Here is an 18226-nt window from a genome sequence, read left to right as displayed (position 1 = left end):
GCGGCGTATTCGCGAAGCGGATCCGGCTCGAAGGACCAAGCGTTCTATTTGTTGTGCTTAGTTATTAACCTTGATTGGATTTAGAATCTCAGAAAATAAAATATAATCAATCATTGTACGTACCTAATTGTAATTTTTAATATTTTTTTAAAGAGGAAAGTTGTTTTTGTTTGTGACGAATAAACTCAAAAACTACTGGAATATTTTCAATAGTTCTTTCACCATTACAATTATACATGATCCCTACCATTACAATTATACATGATCCCTGAGTTACATAGGTGTACAAAAGCTGCTAAATTATAAAGACGCTAATGGAAAAATATCTCAAAATATTTTAACAAAATCGTCTAAATAACACAAAGGCCCTGAGAAACCATTAGTTACATAATCTATTTTTCATTTATGCATCATCCCTTACGCTCAAGAACACTCGGCAAAGGGACGAGTGTCCCCGAATATGATGTTTTGCACGACCCTTGGGCATACCTTTAAGATATAAATCATACCCTCACTCATTTGACTTTCAACTCTAAGCCAACGAGTTAATAGTTCATTTCAGCTAAATTATGAGTCCGGCTTTTGCATAATTATAGTGATTTGGGACATTAAAATATGGTGGTTTATTTTCAACGGTGTTATGAACAGAGCTTAGTCCTTTTGTGTTAAATTGAAAATAAGGCGAATTTCATAATTCCGTGCCATGTGGCTAAACTTGAGCTTAGATAAGTCATAAGTTAGATTTCTTGGTTGGACACGATAGTGATTAATTTAGCACTGACTCAGAAGCGTTAGATCTATACAGTGTGTCCGACCAGTTAGGGCGCAGTAATGTGATAAATTTTATCGTCAAATCCACTGGAATATAACATTTTATCCCTACTATTAAAAATTACAGCTATTTTAATTTGTTTAGTTACTGAGTCCGGGTGGATTCATTTATTGAGCAAAATCTACCGATGTACAGAACCTATAAGTAAAAAAGTATTGAATTAAAATAGTTGTAATTTTTTAACAGTAGAGATAAAATGTTTTATTCCAGTGGATTTGTCGATAAAATTGATCATATTACTGCGCCTTAACGAATCGGACACTACTGATGACCGGACACACTGTATAGTAAAAAAATAAATGTGAATGTTCTACAACTTTTTTGTTTCAAAGTGGCACCTTTATTATTTCTTGTGGTTTTTTTAAATTCTAAATTGATTGAATGAGACAATGTATAATTTGAAAAAGCTTTAATCTGTATACAGTATAACATTTACTTATGCGGCAATTTTCAATTGGCGCTAAATTAACATAATACTATTTAACAAGAAACTGAAATATAAATAACACAATTTAAAAGTAGCACTGCCCTCATCTCGCATCTAAGATTGCGTGTGACAGAGCAAGCGCGCTACAAAATCAACATCTTGTATAGCGTTATCTCTTTCTATAGTCGCCATCTTTACTTTCGGGTAAGTTACGTGCTAGAATTTTGCACATTAAAAATAATTTTAAAACTTTTTGAAAATGTTTTCCAAATAAATACAACTTAAAAACATTAGCCATAGGTACCAATGTAGTGTGATATGATTATTCGTGACTGAAATTATATTTGTATACGTAAAACAATTTATAGCAAAATATTGACAGCCATAGTTGGAAGTGGTATATATACAGGGTAGCTGAACAACAGCGTCCAAAATAAAATATTGAATGCATTCGATTTATTCTAAAAATTATTAAAAAGTTTGTTTCTTTTCATCACATGATGTCAACGTCAATTAATGAAAGATACAAAAAATCGTTAGCCAAAGGAGTGTTTATATTTATAACAGTAACCGAAAAGTTAAAAGTCAACAGAAAGTGGAAATAAATAAAAACAAAAGTGTGAAAAATAATAAACATTACATTTGAACGTCATAGTTTAAGCCACCCTGTATAAATTGGAAGATTTCTTAATAACATAGGTACGTAATGATTTAACATCACGCAATGAGGGCTATCGTTTTAGCGCTCACCAGTTAGCGCCACTGTAGAGTAAGGTCCTGTCACTTGCTAGTAGCGAAGACAGTAGCACCAACTGGTGAGCGCTAAAGTGGTAGGAGGACTATCGCATTTGCACTCATCAAGATGGCGCCACTGTAGAGTAAGGTCCTGTCAATCGCCAGGGGTGCCAACTGTTAAGTATAAAAACGATAGCCCTCATTAGCTGAAAAAATGTGATGCATAAAAGGGGTGTATTTATAAATGTTATACGACACATTTTTATGTAAGCCTTGTAAAGACTAGGGAACTTTATGACATTAAACCGTTGCCAATTGACCTGCAATATGCCGCGTATTTTATTATAAGGTAGCCTTTCGAACTAAGCGTCACAGACGCAGCGTCTTTAGCTTTGGTCTTAAAGGTAGCCTTTGGAAGCGAGTTAGTGACTCGGCGTTGGTGGCACAAGACCAAAGCTAAAGACGCTGCGTATGCGACGCTTAGTTCAAAAGGCTACCTTTACATTTCGGTGACACTGTGATTGAGTAACATAATATCATTCTTCATGATTATTAAGCAAAAAAAGCTTTAGAAACTAAAGGTCTAGCGTTTAGCCAGAGTAAATACAAATGAGTAGGTCATCTTCATAGAAACGCACGGGCGCGGTTTGTATGTGAGCGCGCCAATACGTATGCGGCGCGCACGCACACAGTGACAAAATTTAGCGAGGATTGGAGCCAGTCGTGGTTGCCCCGATTTTTGTCAGTGTGTGCGTGCGCGCCGCATACGTATTGGCGCGCTCACATACAAACCGCGCTCGGTGCGTTTTTATGAAGATGACCTACTCATTTGTATTTCCTCTGGTTTAGCTCAGTCAGTGCCTGAGGATTGGAGCGGCACGGGAGGGCATGACTTATTATGACGTGACAGAGCATTCAAATCTGAAGTCTTGCTGACGTTTGACCGTCACAAAATCACCCTCCTATAGCTCAGGCACTAAGATAAGCTAGACATTTAGCAACACTGTAAATTATAACGGCTCCCAATCAAAAACTTAAATGAAATTTTAATAAAAAGAAAAACACCCTGTGTTCATGTTCAAATTTCATTAATAAATAAAACACCTGTTCTAACAAGGTTTTATACGATACTTAACTAAGAAATAAATACTGATCACAATTTTGACTTCGAAAAGGATAAATATACAAACTAGCCAATAATAAAACAAAGAGCAGATAATTATATTGTCTACATTTTTGATCACAGATTAAAAAATTTTGCTCTCGTCTATGCCTGTCTCAATTTTTTGCGACAGTGCACACTGGGCGACAAATCGCGGTGACAGACGCGCGTCATTTCATAATTATTAGCTTGTCGCGACTTGTCGCAGAATCGCGACAACAGCAAATATACATACAGAGTGGAAACGATAAGTGATCTCACTCGATTTAATTTCTAAACTATACAAGATTCCAAAAAACTAGTTACTGATCCTAAAAGTGCTTCACGAGCTCTTCCAGACGATACAAAAAAAATTGGTTACAAAATAAACAGGATCTGTCCGAAAATTCAATGTTTCAAGCTTCGTTCGTTTCCACCCTGTATACCGAGATTTGTCGCCCAGTGTGTGATGTCGCTTAAGGCATATTATTTGCACATGTTTTGCAAGCAAATACAGCTTTCTTTTAAACATGGTAGTATTTTTCACATATTAAAAAATGTATTGCCAATTAGTATCAAAATATCTAACCTATTTTGATCTGTGTTCCCGTGGAATAGAGTTAATTTTACATCATCCGACACATTTCATTGATATTTATAAAAACCTAGTGACAGTGAATGCGTCTTGAGATCTTCTTATAAATAAATAGTTGATTATAAAAATATAGTTTATACAATTTATAGTGAACCTTTATGTTTCTTAAATATGCCATTTTAGCAAAAATAGCCCGTATTGTTACGGACACAAGGTTTGATATTGTGACATCTTATAAAGATCTTACTTTTATGAGTAGGTACAGATTATTGTAGTGTAAAAAGTTCATTTATTTAAATTCTAGCGCTTTTTTTTAACTCAGTCAGTGCTCGAGGTATGTATATTTTTATCCACAACGAGGAAGCTCTAGGCCTGTATCTCACCTGATGGTAAGTGACGATCAGGCCGAAGGTGGAAGCGAGCCTCACCCGGAATCCTCAACCACGGAGGAACTGGCTATCTTACCTCTAACTGACGGAACACAACAATGCTGTTAACGTTGTTGTTATGGCGACAGACTTAGGTAAGATGGTGGTAGCTAGCCAGGCGGACTTGGAACAAGCCCTACCACCAACCAAAGCGAACAGAAAATTTTGCCCCCACTGGGAATCGAACCCGGGACCTCTGCGTCTGAAGCAGGTGGTCTAACCACTAGACCACAGAGGCGGCATACCAAATCTGAAAGATGTCTGAATTCTGGTTGACGTTAGACGTCTCATAAACATCCTCTCATGCCGCTCCCATACGTCAAGCACTGACTCAGTTAACGGCTAAAGCCCGGTCTGTGAGCACGTAGAATCCCGTCCAATGACCCCAAGCTACCCATCCTTATCGCTCGCGCGTAATTATGTTGCTGTCGCGACTGTGCGACGGGCGCCCGCAGTGAGTGTGCGAGCGCGACAGCAACATAATTACGTGCGAGCGACAAGGATGGGCAGCTTGGGGCCATTGGACGGGATTCTACGTGCTCACGGACCAGGCTTTAGTCCTATAATTCATATTCACCCTACATAATAATATTTTATTTACACTCCATTCGCGTGAAGGCATTCATGCCCAAGCTAATTTCATCAAAGACATCTAGATCGTATTCCCATCGGCGTTGAGTTCATTTTGTGGTTAATGAATCGCTCATACACCATTCCCGTCGATGCCATCTTCATCCTTATTCGTATTGACACAAGGTTCATTGTTGTAGTTGCACTGCATCGCTTGTTCCAGTATCCGTTCTAAATTAGGCTGTATATCGCCTAAGTGCTATATTTTAGTAAAGGATCGCTTATAAACTTATTTCCTTCGACATAGGGTTCATGTCTAAGCTACCTTCATCCTTATTCCTATCTACACATAGTTCATTGTTGTAGTGAATGACTCCCTTATACACCATTCCCGTGAATCCCGGTCATATCCAAGCTATCCTCATCCTTATTCCTATTGACACAAGCTTCATTGTTGTATTTGCACTGCATGGCTTGTTCCAGTATCCGTTCTCACTTGGGCTGTATCGCGCGTATTCACAAACATTACTATGAGGTCTCATAGTGCGCGTGGACCAATCACAGAGCTCTATTCAAGCAGTGCGTTCGATTGGCTGCTTCACATAAGCAAGCATTGTTTGTGAAAACGGGCGTATGTCTCTGTGGTGCTCTTATTTAATAAAGGATCGACTTAGGTCGTATTTCCTTCGACATAGGGTTAATAATTGTAGCTTATACACCATTGCCATGTATACCGGTCATATCCAAGCTATCTTCATCCGAGACATCTAGATCCGTATTCCTATCGACACAAGGTTCATTGTTGTAGTTGCACTGCATCGCTTGCTCAAGTATCCGTTCTAATTTGGGCTGTATGTCGCCTAAGTGAGCCCTTTGGGAAGGCTCGGGGTGCCAACAGGCCTCCATGACCTCCCAGCACTCGTCGGAGAAGTGAGGCAGGCGTTCTGGACGGAGGCCTGTATAAACAAAGGTATACAAATTACTAATAGTCCTGTTAACCCCTCGTGATCAGCTAAAAGATGGTCCAAAAAAACCCAGAAACAAACTGGGTCTCAACATTTCACCCCACCGAAAGTTCAATGTCATAATCAATGGGGTAAAGAAGTTATAGACTGACAAAGTTTGTATGAAAAAATCATGAGGTGCTTGAAATTTTTAAGTTTTATCAAAACACAATAATAATAGTAGAAGTGATTAGTTACTGACAACTGCTTATTCATTATTTTCTATGAAAAAATAAGTTACACAAACTTTTTTTTTTACTTAATTGTATTTAATTAAGTCGAGGGCCTTGTCCCGTCATTAAAATTTGGGTTGAGTGATTCAAATGACCAATATTTCTTTATCTTTCATAATAATGTCAGATAACAATACCTCTTTTGACCTTGCTCCAAAGCTGCTCCTTATTCTGGAACATCTCAAATGCCGAAGGTAGCTTGATGTTACCAGCGCACACGTACCTGAAAATAAACAAACAATAAATAAAATAGCAAATTGACAAGAGTTTGTTAAGTCATCGTCACCAGCATAAGAAAAGACAAATAAGAAATATAACCGAAAAAAAAATACAAAATAAAAAAATAAAATAAAATAAATAAAAAAATATTCGCTGCAATTTTAGGGTTACAAATTAGGTGTGGACTTCCTCTATTAAGTACATAAGCACCTGTGTCAGAGGCAAATAAATAAAACTAAAAAAAAATATAAAGCTTGTAAAATATTCCTATTTCAACATAAAAAAAACTAATACATAATACAAAAATAAATGTTTCCGCCCGGGATCGAACCGGGGGCCTTCTGCGTGTTAGGCAGATGTGATAACCGCTACACCACGGAAACTTGATAGCTAGTGACGAAAATATCGGTCGTTACCTTTATTATACAATTTTGATTACGTGAAATGTGAAAGGAAGTCAACTGGCGATTTGAAGATTAGATAAGCAGGTCCGATATGAATATACCATCGCCCGTATTTACAAACATTACTATCAGGTCTCACAGAGCGCGTGGACGCACAGGGTCACACACGAACCAATGACAGAGCTCTATTCAACGCTGTGCGTTAAGATTTGCTGCTTCACTTAAGTAAGCATAGTTTGTAAGTCATTTTAATGACATTTATTATTTATCCATGGCGTATTTTATCAACCTGCTATTCCTATTATTGGAACAGGTGTCGTCTTCTGTCCTGTAACTCCTGTTAATTCAGACAGCTGCACTTTAGCTGCTTTGAATGCGACTGTCTCACCACACCGGACGACTTCAGTTACTCTGTGCCTTGTGGGGCAAGTGTCCTATCACAGCACCTGATGGGACATTTGTGCCATAAGAGGCTCACCAGAACAGCACCCCGAAGGCGTTGATCCCCATCCTGATGACATCAGCTGTGTAGTCTACTAGAAGAAATCAGAACAGCACCTCTGACGTCAGCTGTTCTGTAACCTACAGTAGAGGTGGTGCGTATTTACGCGACCAGGTTTTAAAACCAGGTTTCAACTTCCAAGTGCGTAAACCAGGTTCCAGCCCCAAATACTCGCAACACCTTCAAGGCTTTTTACTTACGACGCCAGGACGCACTCAGTTCGTCTCGGCCCCGTATGAAGATAAATACGTCCCAATACTAGACTTATTTCTTTACAATAAGGAATACAATCGCTTGGAAACCTTTAGTTTTTTTTTTTCAAAAAAAATTTAAACCCAAGCCTAGTAGTTTTAGAGATCAATATTCAACAAAATACTTTCAAAGTATTTTACTTTATCCCCGCGACTCCACCGACCGACCGGGACTAGCTAGTGCATTATTATGACTATGAACTAATGACCCGCGCAAAGTGAATTGCTTACAAGTTGCATTTGCTTTATTCACGCGCTTATTTCTTGACAAGTAGAGTTTATTGTCGCGCGTTTTTGTAAACGAAACGAATAATCCACAAATCATAACGTTTTTAAGGTATTTGGTTGTTTACTTGCGATTGTGTTCCTTATTTTATAGAGTATAGCGTCCATTTCCAAACGATTAAAAAAATATTTGAAAGTATGTAAATACCTGGTATTTGGCTCTGGTTTTTATACTTTAAGGTACAAGGGCGCCTTGGTCCTCGATTTAGCAAGTACTACCCATGCCTAACCTACAGGGCAAGTGTCTCCCCATTACAGCGCCCTGATGATCACGCTAGTCTATCACTCACCTGAACAACATGCCGAAAGCAGCAGTTATTCTGTCGTCTTTAGGCTGCTCTGTGCACTGAGTGCCCGAGCAACTGCACTCAGGAGGATTTGATGAGTGCTGCTGACAACGCCACTCTTCTGGCGGAGTTATGGGCTGACACTGTGTAGGTTTGTTGTCGACACGAAAAAAAGAAGAAGCGCTCTGATTACGCTAACTGTTCTACAGTCTACTTCAAGTACTCACCAGAACAACACCCCGAAGGCGTAGACATCCACAGCCGCGTCATATCCCCCAGCCAGCAGTTCAGGCGCCATGTGTACTGGTGTTCCCACCACCGACCCCGACATCAGAGCCTCGGCCGCGCAGAAGCCCAGGTCTGACAGCGAGGCGCGGTTCGACTCGTCTAGGAGGACGAGACTGCTGCGTAACAGTTGTTAGAGGCAAGTGTCTTAACACAACAGCAGCTTAAAGGCAGCAGCTGTTCTGTGCCCTGCGAGGCAAGTGACTTACCAGAAAAGCACCCTAGTGACGTCAGCTCACAGGCAAGTGTCTTACCAGAGCAGCGCCCAAAGACAGTAGCTGTTCTGTGCCCTGCGGGGCAAGTGTCTTACTAGAAGAGCAACTTCTTTATGATCTGTAGGTCAAGTGTCTGACCAAAACAGCACCCTAGTAGCGTTAACTGCTGTGGCGTATGCAGCAAGTATCAAGATAGAAGAGCACACTAAAGGCAGTGGTTCCTCTTTCATTTTTACGCTGCTCTGTACCCTGCGGGGCAAGTGTCTCGCCAGCACATCATCTGAAAGAGTCGTCAATCGCTCTGTGATCTGTACTGTAGGTCAAGTGTCATACGAAAACAGCACCTGAAGCTGTGCTCTCTGAGGTATGTGACTCCTCACAGCACCTGCTAACGTCAGCAGCTTTATAAGACTTACCAGAACAGCACCCCGAAGGCGTAGACATCAACAGCCGCATCATATCCCCCAGCCAGCAGTTCAGGCGCCATGTGTACTGGTGTTCCCACAACCGACCCTGACATCAGAGCCTCGGCCGCGCAGAAGCCCAGGTCTGACAGCGAGGCTCTGTTAGACTCGTCTAGGAGGACGAGACTGCTGCGTAACAGTTGTTAGAGGCAAGTATCTTAACACAACAGCAGCTTAAAGGCAGCAGCTGCTCTGTCGTCTATGCAGCAAGTGTCTTTCAGCACATCATCTTGAAGACAGCAGCCGTTCTGTGCCCTGCAGGGCAAGTGTCTTACTAAAACAGCAACTTCTCTACGATCTGTAGAGCAAGTGTCTGACCAAAACAGCACCCTAGTGGCGTTAACTGCTGTGGCGTATGCAGCAAGTGTCTTAACAGAAGAGCACACTAAAGGCAGTGGTTCCTCTTTCATCTTTACGCTGCTCTGTACCCTGCGGGGCAAGTGACTCACCAGCACATCATCTGAAAGAGTCATCAATCGCTCTGTGGTCTGTACTGTAGGTCAAGTGTCTCACCAAAACAGCACCTGAAGCTTGCTCTCTGACCTCTGTACTCTGCAGGGCAAGTGTCTCCCCATCACACCACCCTGATGACATCAATCCTGTAGTCTAATACAAGAACTCACCAGAACAACACCCCGAAGGCGTAGACATCAATAGCAGCATCATATCCTCCAGCCAGCAGTTCAGGCGCCATGTGTACTGGTGTTCCCACCACCGACCCCGACGTCAGAGTCTCGGCCGCGCAGAAGCCCAGGTCTGACAGCGAGGCGCGGTTAGACTTGTAGAGGCAAGTGTCTTACCAGAACAGCAGGTCAAAGGTAGCAGCTGCTCTGTCGTCTATGCAGCAAGTGTCTTTTAGCACATCATCCCGAAGACAACAACTGCGCTGTGCCCTGCGGGGCAAATGACTTACCAGAACAGCAGCTGCTTTGTGATATATGGCAAGTGTCTCAGTAGAACAGCATTCTGGTGACGTCAGCTGCCCTATGCCCTGCGGGTCAAGTGTCGTATCAGAACAGCAGCTAAAGACAGTAGTAGCTCTGTTGTTTCAACGCTGCTCTATGCGTTGAGGAGCAAGTGTCTTTTCAACACAGTACCCTGAAGACTAGTTGATCTGTGGTGGTGTGTCTCACCAGAAGACAGATAAGCAGCTTCTGTCTTTTGTCGTCTGCAAATGTCTACAGCGCCCTGATGACGTCAGCTGTGTAGCACTCATAAGAACAGCACGGCGAAAGCAGCAGTTGCTCTGTCGTCTCTAGGCTGCTCTATGCTCTGCGGGGCAAGTGTCTCACCATCACAACACCTGCTCTATTGTCTACACATAAGGGGCTCACCAGAACAGCACCCCGAAAGCGTAGACATCAACAGCCGCGTCATATCCCCCAGCCAGCAGTTCAGGCGCCATGTGTACTGGTGTGCCCACCACCGACCCCGACATCAGAGCCTCGGCCGCGCAGAAGCCCAGGTCGGACAGCGAGGCGCGGTTCAACTCGTCTAGGAGGACGAGACTGCTGCGTAACTACTGTTAGAAGCAAGTGACTGCAAGTTTCTTACCAGAACAGAAGCTCAAAGGCAGCAGCTGCTTTGTCATCTATGCAGCAAGTGTCTTTCAATACATTATAAAGACAGCAGCTGCCCTGCGCCCTGCGGGGCAAGTGACTTACCAGTACAGCAGCTGCTTGCTTTATGATACATGGCAAGTGTCTCAGCAGAACAGCATTCTGGTGACGTCAGCTGCCGTATGCCCTGCGGGTCAAGTGTCTTATCAGAACAGCAGCTAAAGACAGTAGTAGTTCTGTTGTTTCAACGCTGCTTTATGCATTGAGGAGCAAGTGTCTTGCCAACACAGTACCCTGAATACTAGTTGATCTGTGGTGGTGTGTCTCACCAGAAGACAGATAAGCAGCTTCTGTCTTTTGTCGTCTGCAAATGTCTACAGCGCCCTGATGACGTCAACTGTGTAGCACTCATAAGAACAGCACGGCGAAAGCAGCAGTTGCTCTGTCGTCTCTAGGCTGCTCTATGCTCTGCGGGGCAAGTGTCTCACCATCACAACACCTGCTCTATCATCTATACATAAGGGGCTCACCAGAACAGCACCCCGAAGGCGTAGACATCGACAGCCGCGTCATATCCCCCAGCCAGCAGTTCAGGCGCCATGTGTACTGGTGTTCCCACCACCGACCCCGACATCAGAGCCTCGGCCGCGCAGAAGCCCAGGTCGGACAGCGAGGCGCGGTTCGACTCGTAGAGGCAAGTGTCTTACCAGAACAGCAGTTCAAAGGTAGCAGCTGCTCTGTCGTCTATGCAGCAAGTGTCTTTCAATACATCATGAAGACAGCAGCTGTTCTGTGCCCTGCGGGGCAAGTATCTTACCAGAATTGTAGCCCAAAGACAGCGGCTGCTTTGTAATCTATAGGGCAAGGCAAGTATCTCATCAGAACAGCACCCTGAAGATAGCAACTGCTGTATCATGTATAAGGTAACAGCATCCTGGTGACGTCAGCTGATTTGTGCATTGCGCGGCAATTGCTCGCCTTGATGACGTCAGCTACTCTAGTCTACCACAAGAGACTCACCGGAACAGCACCTTTTCTGTCACCTGTATGCGAGTATCTCACAAGAAGGTATCAGCTGCATTGTCCCCTGTATTTGCTCTATAGTCTACCACCAGCATCTATAAGGGACTCACCAGAACAGCACCCCGAAGGCGTAGACATCAACAGCTGCATCATATCCTCCAGCCAGCAGTTCAGGCGCCATGTGTACTGGTGTTCCCACCACCGACCCTGACAACAGAGCCTCGGCCGCGCAGAAGCCCAGGTCGGACAGCGAGGCTCTGTTAGACTCGTCTAGAAGGACGAGACTGCTGCGTAACTACTGTTAGAAGCAAGTGTCTTACCAGAACAGCAGGTCAAAGGTAGCAGCTGCTTTGTCATCTATGCAGCAAGTGTCTGTCAATACATCATAAAGACAGCAGCTGCTCTGTGCCCTGCGGGGCAAGTGTTTTACCAGAACATCAACTTCTTTACGATCTGTAGGGCAAGTGTCTGACCAAAACAGCACCCTAGTGGCGTTAACTGCTGTGGCGTATGCAGCAAGTATCAAGATAGAAGAGCACAGTAAAAGCAGTGGTTCCTCTTTTATCTTTACGCTGCTCTGTACCCTGCGGGGCAAGTGACTCACCAGCACATCATCTGAAAGAGTCATTAATCGCTCTGTGGTCTGTACTGTAGGTCAAGTGTCACACCAAAACAGCACCTGAAGCTGTGCTCTCTGAGCTATGTGACTCCTCACAGCACCTGCTAACGTTAGCAGCTTTATAAGACTCACCAGAACAGCACCCCGAAGGCGTAGACATCCACAGCCGCGTCATATCCTCCAGCTAGTAATTCAGGCGCCATGTGTACTGGTGTTCCCACAACCGACCCCGACATCAGAGCCTCGGCCGCGCAGAAGCCCAGGTCGGACAGCGAGGCTCTGTTAGACTCGTCTAGAAGGACATTCTTCATCTTGATGTCCCGGTGGACGAGTCCGAAGGAGTGGAGATAACGGATTCCTGAAGTTAGGAGATTATAATTTTAGTATTTGCAAAATAGATATAAATGCTGCTGACACAGCTTCGCTCCCTCTCTCTCTTCAAAGACACGAGATATTTTTGGAATGGAACACCAAGCAAGATATTAAGTTCTCTTTTTTCTGCGTAGCCGTCGGTCCGCCGTTGGTCGTCAATAAAACCCCGGGGAGTGCTGACTGTCTTAGAACCCGCATCAATTTAATCAGAAGTATAATATAGAAGGAGTTCGAAGTAGTCTATGGGAGTTTAATTGTTTGTAGACGTAGGAGACGTTCGTAGTATGTGGATGAGGAATTCGAAGTTTAGGGGAATTACGAAGAACATATAGGGGAAGTTCAAAGTACAAATAGGGGAGTTCCAAGTAAATATTAGAGAGAGTCTGTAGTACAAATACGAGAATTTAAAGTTCGACGTAAATATAGGGGATTTCCAAGTACATACATTATTATTTCGAAATCCATATAGGGAGATTTCGAAGTAGATATACTAGGAGTCCAAAGTACACATAGGCAATTTGGAAAAACATATCGGAGTTCGAATTACGAGTACATACAGTGAAGTTCAAAAATCATAAATAAGTTTTAATAAAACCAAACACCTTCAACAATATCGCAGCTGATCCTCATCCGGCAGGCGAGGCTCAGGCCCGCTCGCACGGCCGAGTGCAGGTCGCGGACCTTCCGCTCGGAGACCAGAAGCACGCTGGGCCCGGCGCCGCTGTGGCGCTGGACCACCGACCCGTACAGGCGGACGATACGCGGGTGTGCCGGGATGCTCCTGGAATTATACGGGAATTATGACCTTCTATGTAAATATGTATCTTTTTATGTAAATAAATATCTTCATCTTCATCTTTGTCTTTATCTATAGGCAATGTAAGTATCAGATGCACGATGCGCGGGTATAGCCTGACCAGGAACATAAAAACCCTCGCCATGTTGCGGAAAACTAATGGTACTAATTTCTTTTAATGGCAACAGTAACTGAAAACTTCATTTACATGTCACCTTGCACGTCAGTCTATTGCTGTCAAAGTGTAAACAAACTTTATTTTAAATGTCCGCAATTGNTCGCTGCTGACGTGCCATTTTGTTATACATTTTGACACATTTTCTGTTGCGAATGTTATATCTATTACTTCCTGTCTGGTTTTTGTTACGAATGTTGGCGTGTGGCCATTGTTCAGCACCTGTAGACAGTTAGATAGAAGAAAATCGGATAGTAACTCACCTCTCATGTTGGTATCCGAGCTTCCCCAGATGGTATGGTGGGCGTTAGCATCGCATCCCACTATCAGTTCCGACTTTTGTCTTCTAGAGTATTCCAGGACGTTAGTCAGTTCTTCAGTGGGATCTTGCTTATCTCCAGGAAGATATGCCGAGCAGAAGAGTACTTTGGACCTGTTCGGCCCTTTGACTTCTACGTACGCGGTGACAGTATCTTCGCTGCAAAGAAATGTTTTTAGGCAACTAGCCTATTTAGCAATAATGTACTACTAAGTAGCTATCAACTAAATGTAGGCAACATTTATTCAATCTAGAAAAAGTTAATTTGCACAAAATATTCTTGTTCTTACATTTTTACTGTATCTTTTGTAGTCTAGTACTCTAGTCTAGTAAGTAGGTATAATTTTTAAATTAAATTCGGACTGCAACACTCATTGATGGCGTACTCTCTAATCTGTGCTCACCATCTGACTGTCACATCTGTCAAGTCAATTCGCGTGGTTACGGAGCCAAATTAAAAATTATTGCAATTTTTAATCATTAATGTTGTAAAATATCAATGGCGAAGCTTCATAGCTATTTCGTGCTGTGTCCTTTAATCGACCAGAAGAGTTTCCTGGGCGTATCTAAGGATAAAGACGCCGAGTTTGTGATCGTTACTTTGGGCCGCAATGTTGTGAATAAATACAGGGTAATTAAACGGATTTTTGATGATATTAAATATTACTAGCAAAGTTAACCAAATTTTAAACTATCTGTTTTTAATATATTGTATCATTATCTGATTCAAACTCGGAACATTTTGGTATATTTTATAGGTTATGTTTTGGTCTTAAAGTTAACCCATTTAAATTAAATTTCCGAGTTAATTGCGCTCTTAGTTCAGAATTGTATGTTTTTTGACGTATTTTAAATATCTGAATCTTACTAACTGGACAAATCATCAGCTTTCAGATCAAAAACAGGTTGGAGGATGGACCTCCAAGGACCACATTACAGCTGCAGTCATCTACGACAAGGATCAGGGAGCGTATGTGGGCGTGTTCAACAAAAACATCATCAAGATTTGGAAAGAGGACTCGGATAATTTGGATAAAGTTAAAAAATATAAGGTGAACCTATTTTACTTATGAAACTTTGATTGTTGATGAGTTCTCTCCTAAAGTTTAACATTAAAAACTGTGTACATATTTATTTTTTCAGTTTCCTCTGAACATTCTCAAACTGGTGCCCAGATATGGGGAACCAGCACTTGTTATATTTGAAAATGGCAACTGTGCTGCTCTTCCTTATGCCCTTGAGAACCGTAAGACATATGAAAGCAAAGGACAAATTAAAGACAGTGAAAGTATTGTCGACGTAGCTACATACTCAGTCAATAATGTTGGGCACGTCTGCTATATCACTAAAGACGGCAAGGATAGACAAGAAATTGTTGTAAGCCCTCTGAGAGAAGAATTGGGTGATATGGAGAAGTCTAAGCTGAGTAAAGTCAAAATCACAAGACCAGATGATGTCTATGTTGTTGGGAAACTTATTAACACAAAAGACAAGCCCACAGTTTATATTCTATGTAAGTATCAATATAGGAAGTAAATGTTGAATAAAAAGTTTCTAATTTATGTTATTGATTTTAATGAACATTAATTGTTTCATTTCAGGGAGTGACTCAAAAATGACAGTTTATGACCTCCTCTCAAAGTCTTGGAAATCAGTAGGATCAGTACCTTGGGTGTCTACCCTGTCTACCGTGTCCCTGGCTTGGATGGGCAAGAACCACCTCATCGCATTCGGCAGCAACACTGACCAAGACGGGGCCATCATCGTAGCTTACAACACTTTGCTTGGTGTCGGATCATGCAGATATCCCATGAAAATGTACACAGAAGATGCCAGGTTATACTGTTTCTATGACAGAATCATCTTAGAGGCCTCTAATCATATTGGCATGCTACCCTATGTGTTGGAAACCAAAAGAAATCTTTCCAGTCTGCTTGGCTCACATGAGATCGTCCAAGATGAATGCACAGAAATAGCAGACTGGGGAACTCCGACCAGACCAATATACACTGCCAGTGACGAAATAAAAGAACTCTTGAAACTTGGAATTACTGAAAGAGCTGTCTGCTCACAAGTGGTACAACCATACTTTGAAAAATGTGACAGTGAGGGTATAAAAAATGTGTTGAAAGAATTCAATGATATTCCAGAGTCAGTTTTAGTCCAGTTACTAAATTATACCTTAAAATTAGCTCACTACACTGATGCATGTGTTGATGATTTTGAAAAATGGTACAATACCTTTTCAGAAAACTCAAAACCTGTAAAAGAACTGTTGGATTATGCATTTGAAATAACTTTCAGTGATGCCCTCTTGATACCCTATCTCAGAGAGTCTTTGAATCTGAATGATACATTATTTCTGATGTCATACATGTCACACTTGCTTATGGATTCTGAGACTGAATTCAATACTGATTATGAAAGTAAGCTGTGTGACTGGTGTATACTTCTTACTGACGCATTTTATCAACAGTTCCTGATGACAAAAGATGAGAAAGTTACAAATGTGCTGTGCCACACTCTGGAAGTAGTGTCAAGTTTGGTGCAACAACTAGACAAAATAGATGAACTGTTGCCTCTTTTGAACAAGTTTGTAACAGGAAGGTTTAAACCACATGAGAATGAAGATTCCTTACCTTATACTATTGAATTGATGCAAATATAACTTCTTTTTACATACAACTGTGTTTTTTTAATCTAATAATTGCCTTTTTATTATTAACTAGCTGACCCGGCGAACTTCGTACCGCCTTAGCGTAGAGATTTTCTTTATATTTTTATCCGTAAAAACCTTGTACAGAGTATTAGAAAACTACAAAAAAAAAATCAGCCAAATCGGTCAAGCCGTTTTCATGTTATGTCGTGACAACGGAAAACGGGTTTCATTTTTATATATATAGATAGTAGAACAGAACTAATTTAAAAACAGTGACTTTAGACGAAATGAAAAACAATAATTAGGAAACAGTCTTTTTATTAGCAGCTCTAGCAAATTGCACAACCATTGGTTTTTCTTTTAGTAAAAATCCATTTGTTTCATGAAGCGCTGTTTCAGCTAAATGCTGAGATGGAAATGTAACAAACGCCTGTCCTTTCATCTTCCCTTCTTGCATTACCCTCACATCGAACCCAACCAACTCTCCTTCACTGAGCCTCTCCACATAGTGCCTGTATATTCTCTTCACATCTTGTTCGGTGACAGACTTAGCCAGATTTTTGATATACAGTCTCATTGATGGCTCACCAGGGTGATAGTTTTTGAAAACAGGCAACATCTTCATATCACTGTGGGATAGTCTATTATCTAACAATTCTTTTCTTGATATACTAGGCTGTTCAGACTCTGATGACGGAGTTTCTTCAGCAGGGGTGGGCAATTCCTCTTTCTGGAATTTCCCAAACTCGCTTACAACTTGCACTTCCTGAGCTTGCTTTTGCAAAGCATCCTGGTGAACTACTAAAGCAATTTTCTTGGGTTCCTGGATGCTGGGGGCATTCTCAAATACCTCCTGTTGGTTCACAGGTACTCTCTTCACTTTGGGCAGCTTGGCAGTGGATATTATAGCTGCTGGACGTTTCCGGGTGACAGGAAGAGTGTGTAGCCTTTTCACAGATTTCGGTAAAAGTTGTTTCTCCCTCTCACCATCACTTGACATTTCAGACTCTTCTTCACTATCTGGTGTTGGGATTGCAGCAATTTCGTCAAGAAACAAGTATCTGAACATTTCCTTGAAGCTAAGCACCGCATTTTCATCGACTCGAAATGGTGTATCCAAAGACATTTTGTTCATAAGATGCAATGCTTGGACATAATAAGGTTTGTGGGAGAGCAATGCTTGGATGATGTTAATAATGATGTTTGGGTCTGGATCTGGATACTTATACTTGAGATGCGCAGGCGGAGGTTGGTAAAAGTCTACAGAGGGATTCCAGGCGTTAAGTAGCCTCAGAAATTCCTTTACTTGCTTTGTAGTTGACGAACTTCTTTCGATGTCATTTTTATCGTGTGTTATGGGTTCCTTTTCTAAAGAATATTCCACAACTAACCTCCTTTGTGCTATTTCAAGCTGATGAAGACGTATTAGCGAAGCTTTAGCTGTCTCCACCGAAGGGAAAGAAGCAAACACATAGTTCCGTTTTTTGGTTGTTTCCCACACTTTTTCGGCACCAAAATGCTTTAATAGTTGCTCTTTATCTTGAACTGATAATTCTGTTGGTAAATGTCGAATCATCAACACCTTTGACATGGTGTTTTACAACAGTTACTTTATTTAGTTACAACAAAACCTGAAAGACTGACCGGACTGACCAAAACAAAGATCTTTTGACAATCAGCTGGTTGTTGTCAAAAACACCACTCCAATTAAAACGTTTCGTGTCACGCAAGTGTCACGTAGGTATTGCAATTTTTTAAATCTTCTTCTTCTTCTTTCTGTATTACCTATTTCGTATCATTTATCTTATTTAATTTAATGTGCTGCAG

At 41.8% G+C, this 18226-nt stretch overlaps 3 protein-coding genes and 1 non-coding gene across 4 annotated transcripts; 1 reads left to right on the top strand and 3 right to left on the bottom strand.

Moving 5' to 3' along the window:
* Positions 1–4692: 4692 nt before the first annotated feature.
* On the bottom strand, positions 4693–13633 carry LOC114363639 (dual serine/threonine and tyrosine protein kinase-like). Its single transcript, XM_028319424.1, has 5 exons — positions 13614–13633; positions 13053–13231; positions 12211–12436; positions 6103–6188; positions 4693–5684 (listed from the first exon to the last, which is right to left on the bottom strand). The coding sequence occupies exons 1-5, from the start codon at positions 13631–13633 to the stop codon at positions 5440–5442; spliced, it is 756 nt and encodes a 251-aa protein (XP_028175225.1). The 3' UTR covers positions 4693–5439.
* TRNAV-AAC (transfer RNA valine (anticodon AAC)) lies at positions 6495–6567 on the bottom strand. Its single transcript has one exon. It is a non-coding gene; the product is annotated as a tRNA-Val (tRNA).
* A 502-nt stretch (positions 13634–14135) lies between the features above and the next one.
* On the top strand, positions 14136–16425 carry LOC114363665 (uncharacterized). Its single transcript, XM_028319462.1, has 4 exons — positions 14136–14371; positions 14628–14792; positions 14884–15253; positions 15342–16425. The coding sequence occupies exons 1-4, from the start codon at positions 14240–14242 to the stop codon at positions 16406–16408; spliced, it is 1734 nt and encodes a 577-aa protein (XP_028175263.1). The 5' UTR covers positions 14136–14239; the 3' UTR covers positions 16409–16425.
* Positions 16426–16700: 275 nt separating this feature from the next.
* LOC114363653 (RNA-binding region-containing protein 3) lies at positions 16701–18210 on the bottom strand. Its single transcript, XM_028319449.1, has one exon. It carries the CDS (start codon positions 17988–17990, stop codon positions 16701–16703), a length of 1290 nt encoding a protein of 429 aa, XP_028175250.1. The 5' UTR covers positions 17991–18210.
* Positions 18211–18226: the final 16 nt, after the last annotated feature.

The sequence above is a fragment of the Ostrinia furnacalis genome, unplaced genomic scaffold (genome assembly GCF_004193835.3).
Source record: "Ostrinia furnacalis isolate ACB-3 unplaced genomic scaffold, ASM419383v2 OfSCF7182, whole genome shotgun sequence".
Classification (NCBI taxonomy): domain Eukaryota; kingdom Metazoa; phylum Arthropoda; class Insecta; order Lepidoptera; family Crambidae; genus Ostrinia; species Ostrinia furnacalis.
Note: the sequence above shows the minus strand (reverse complement) of the source record. Positions and strands in the feature narration are given on the sequence as shown.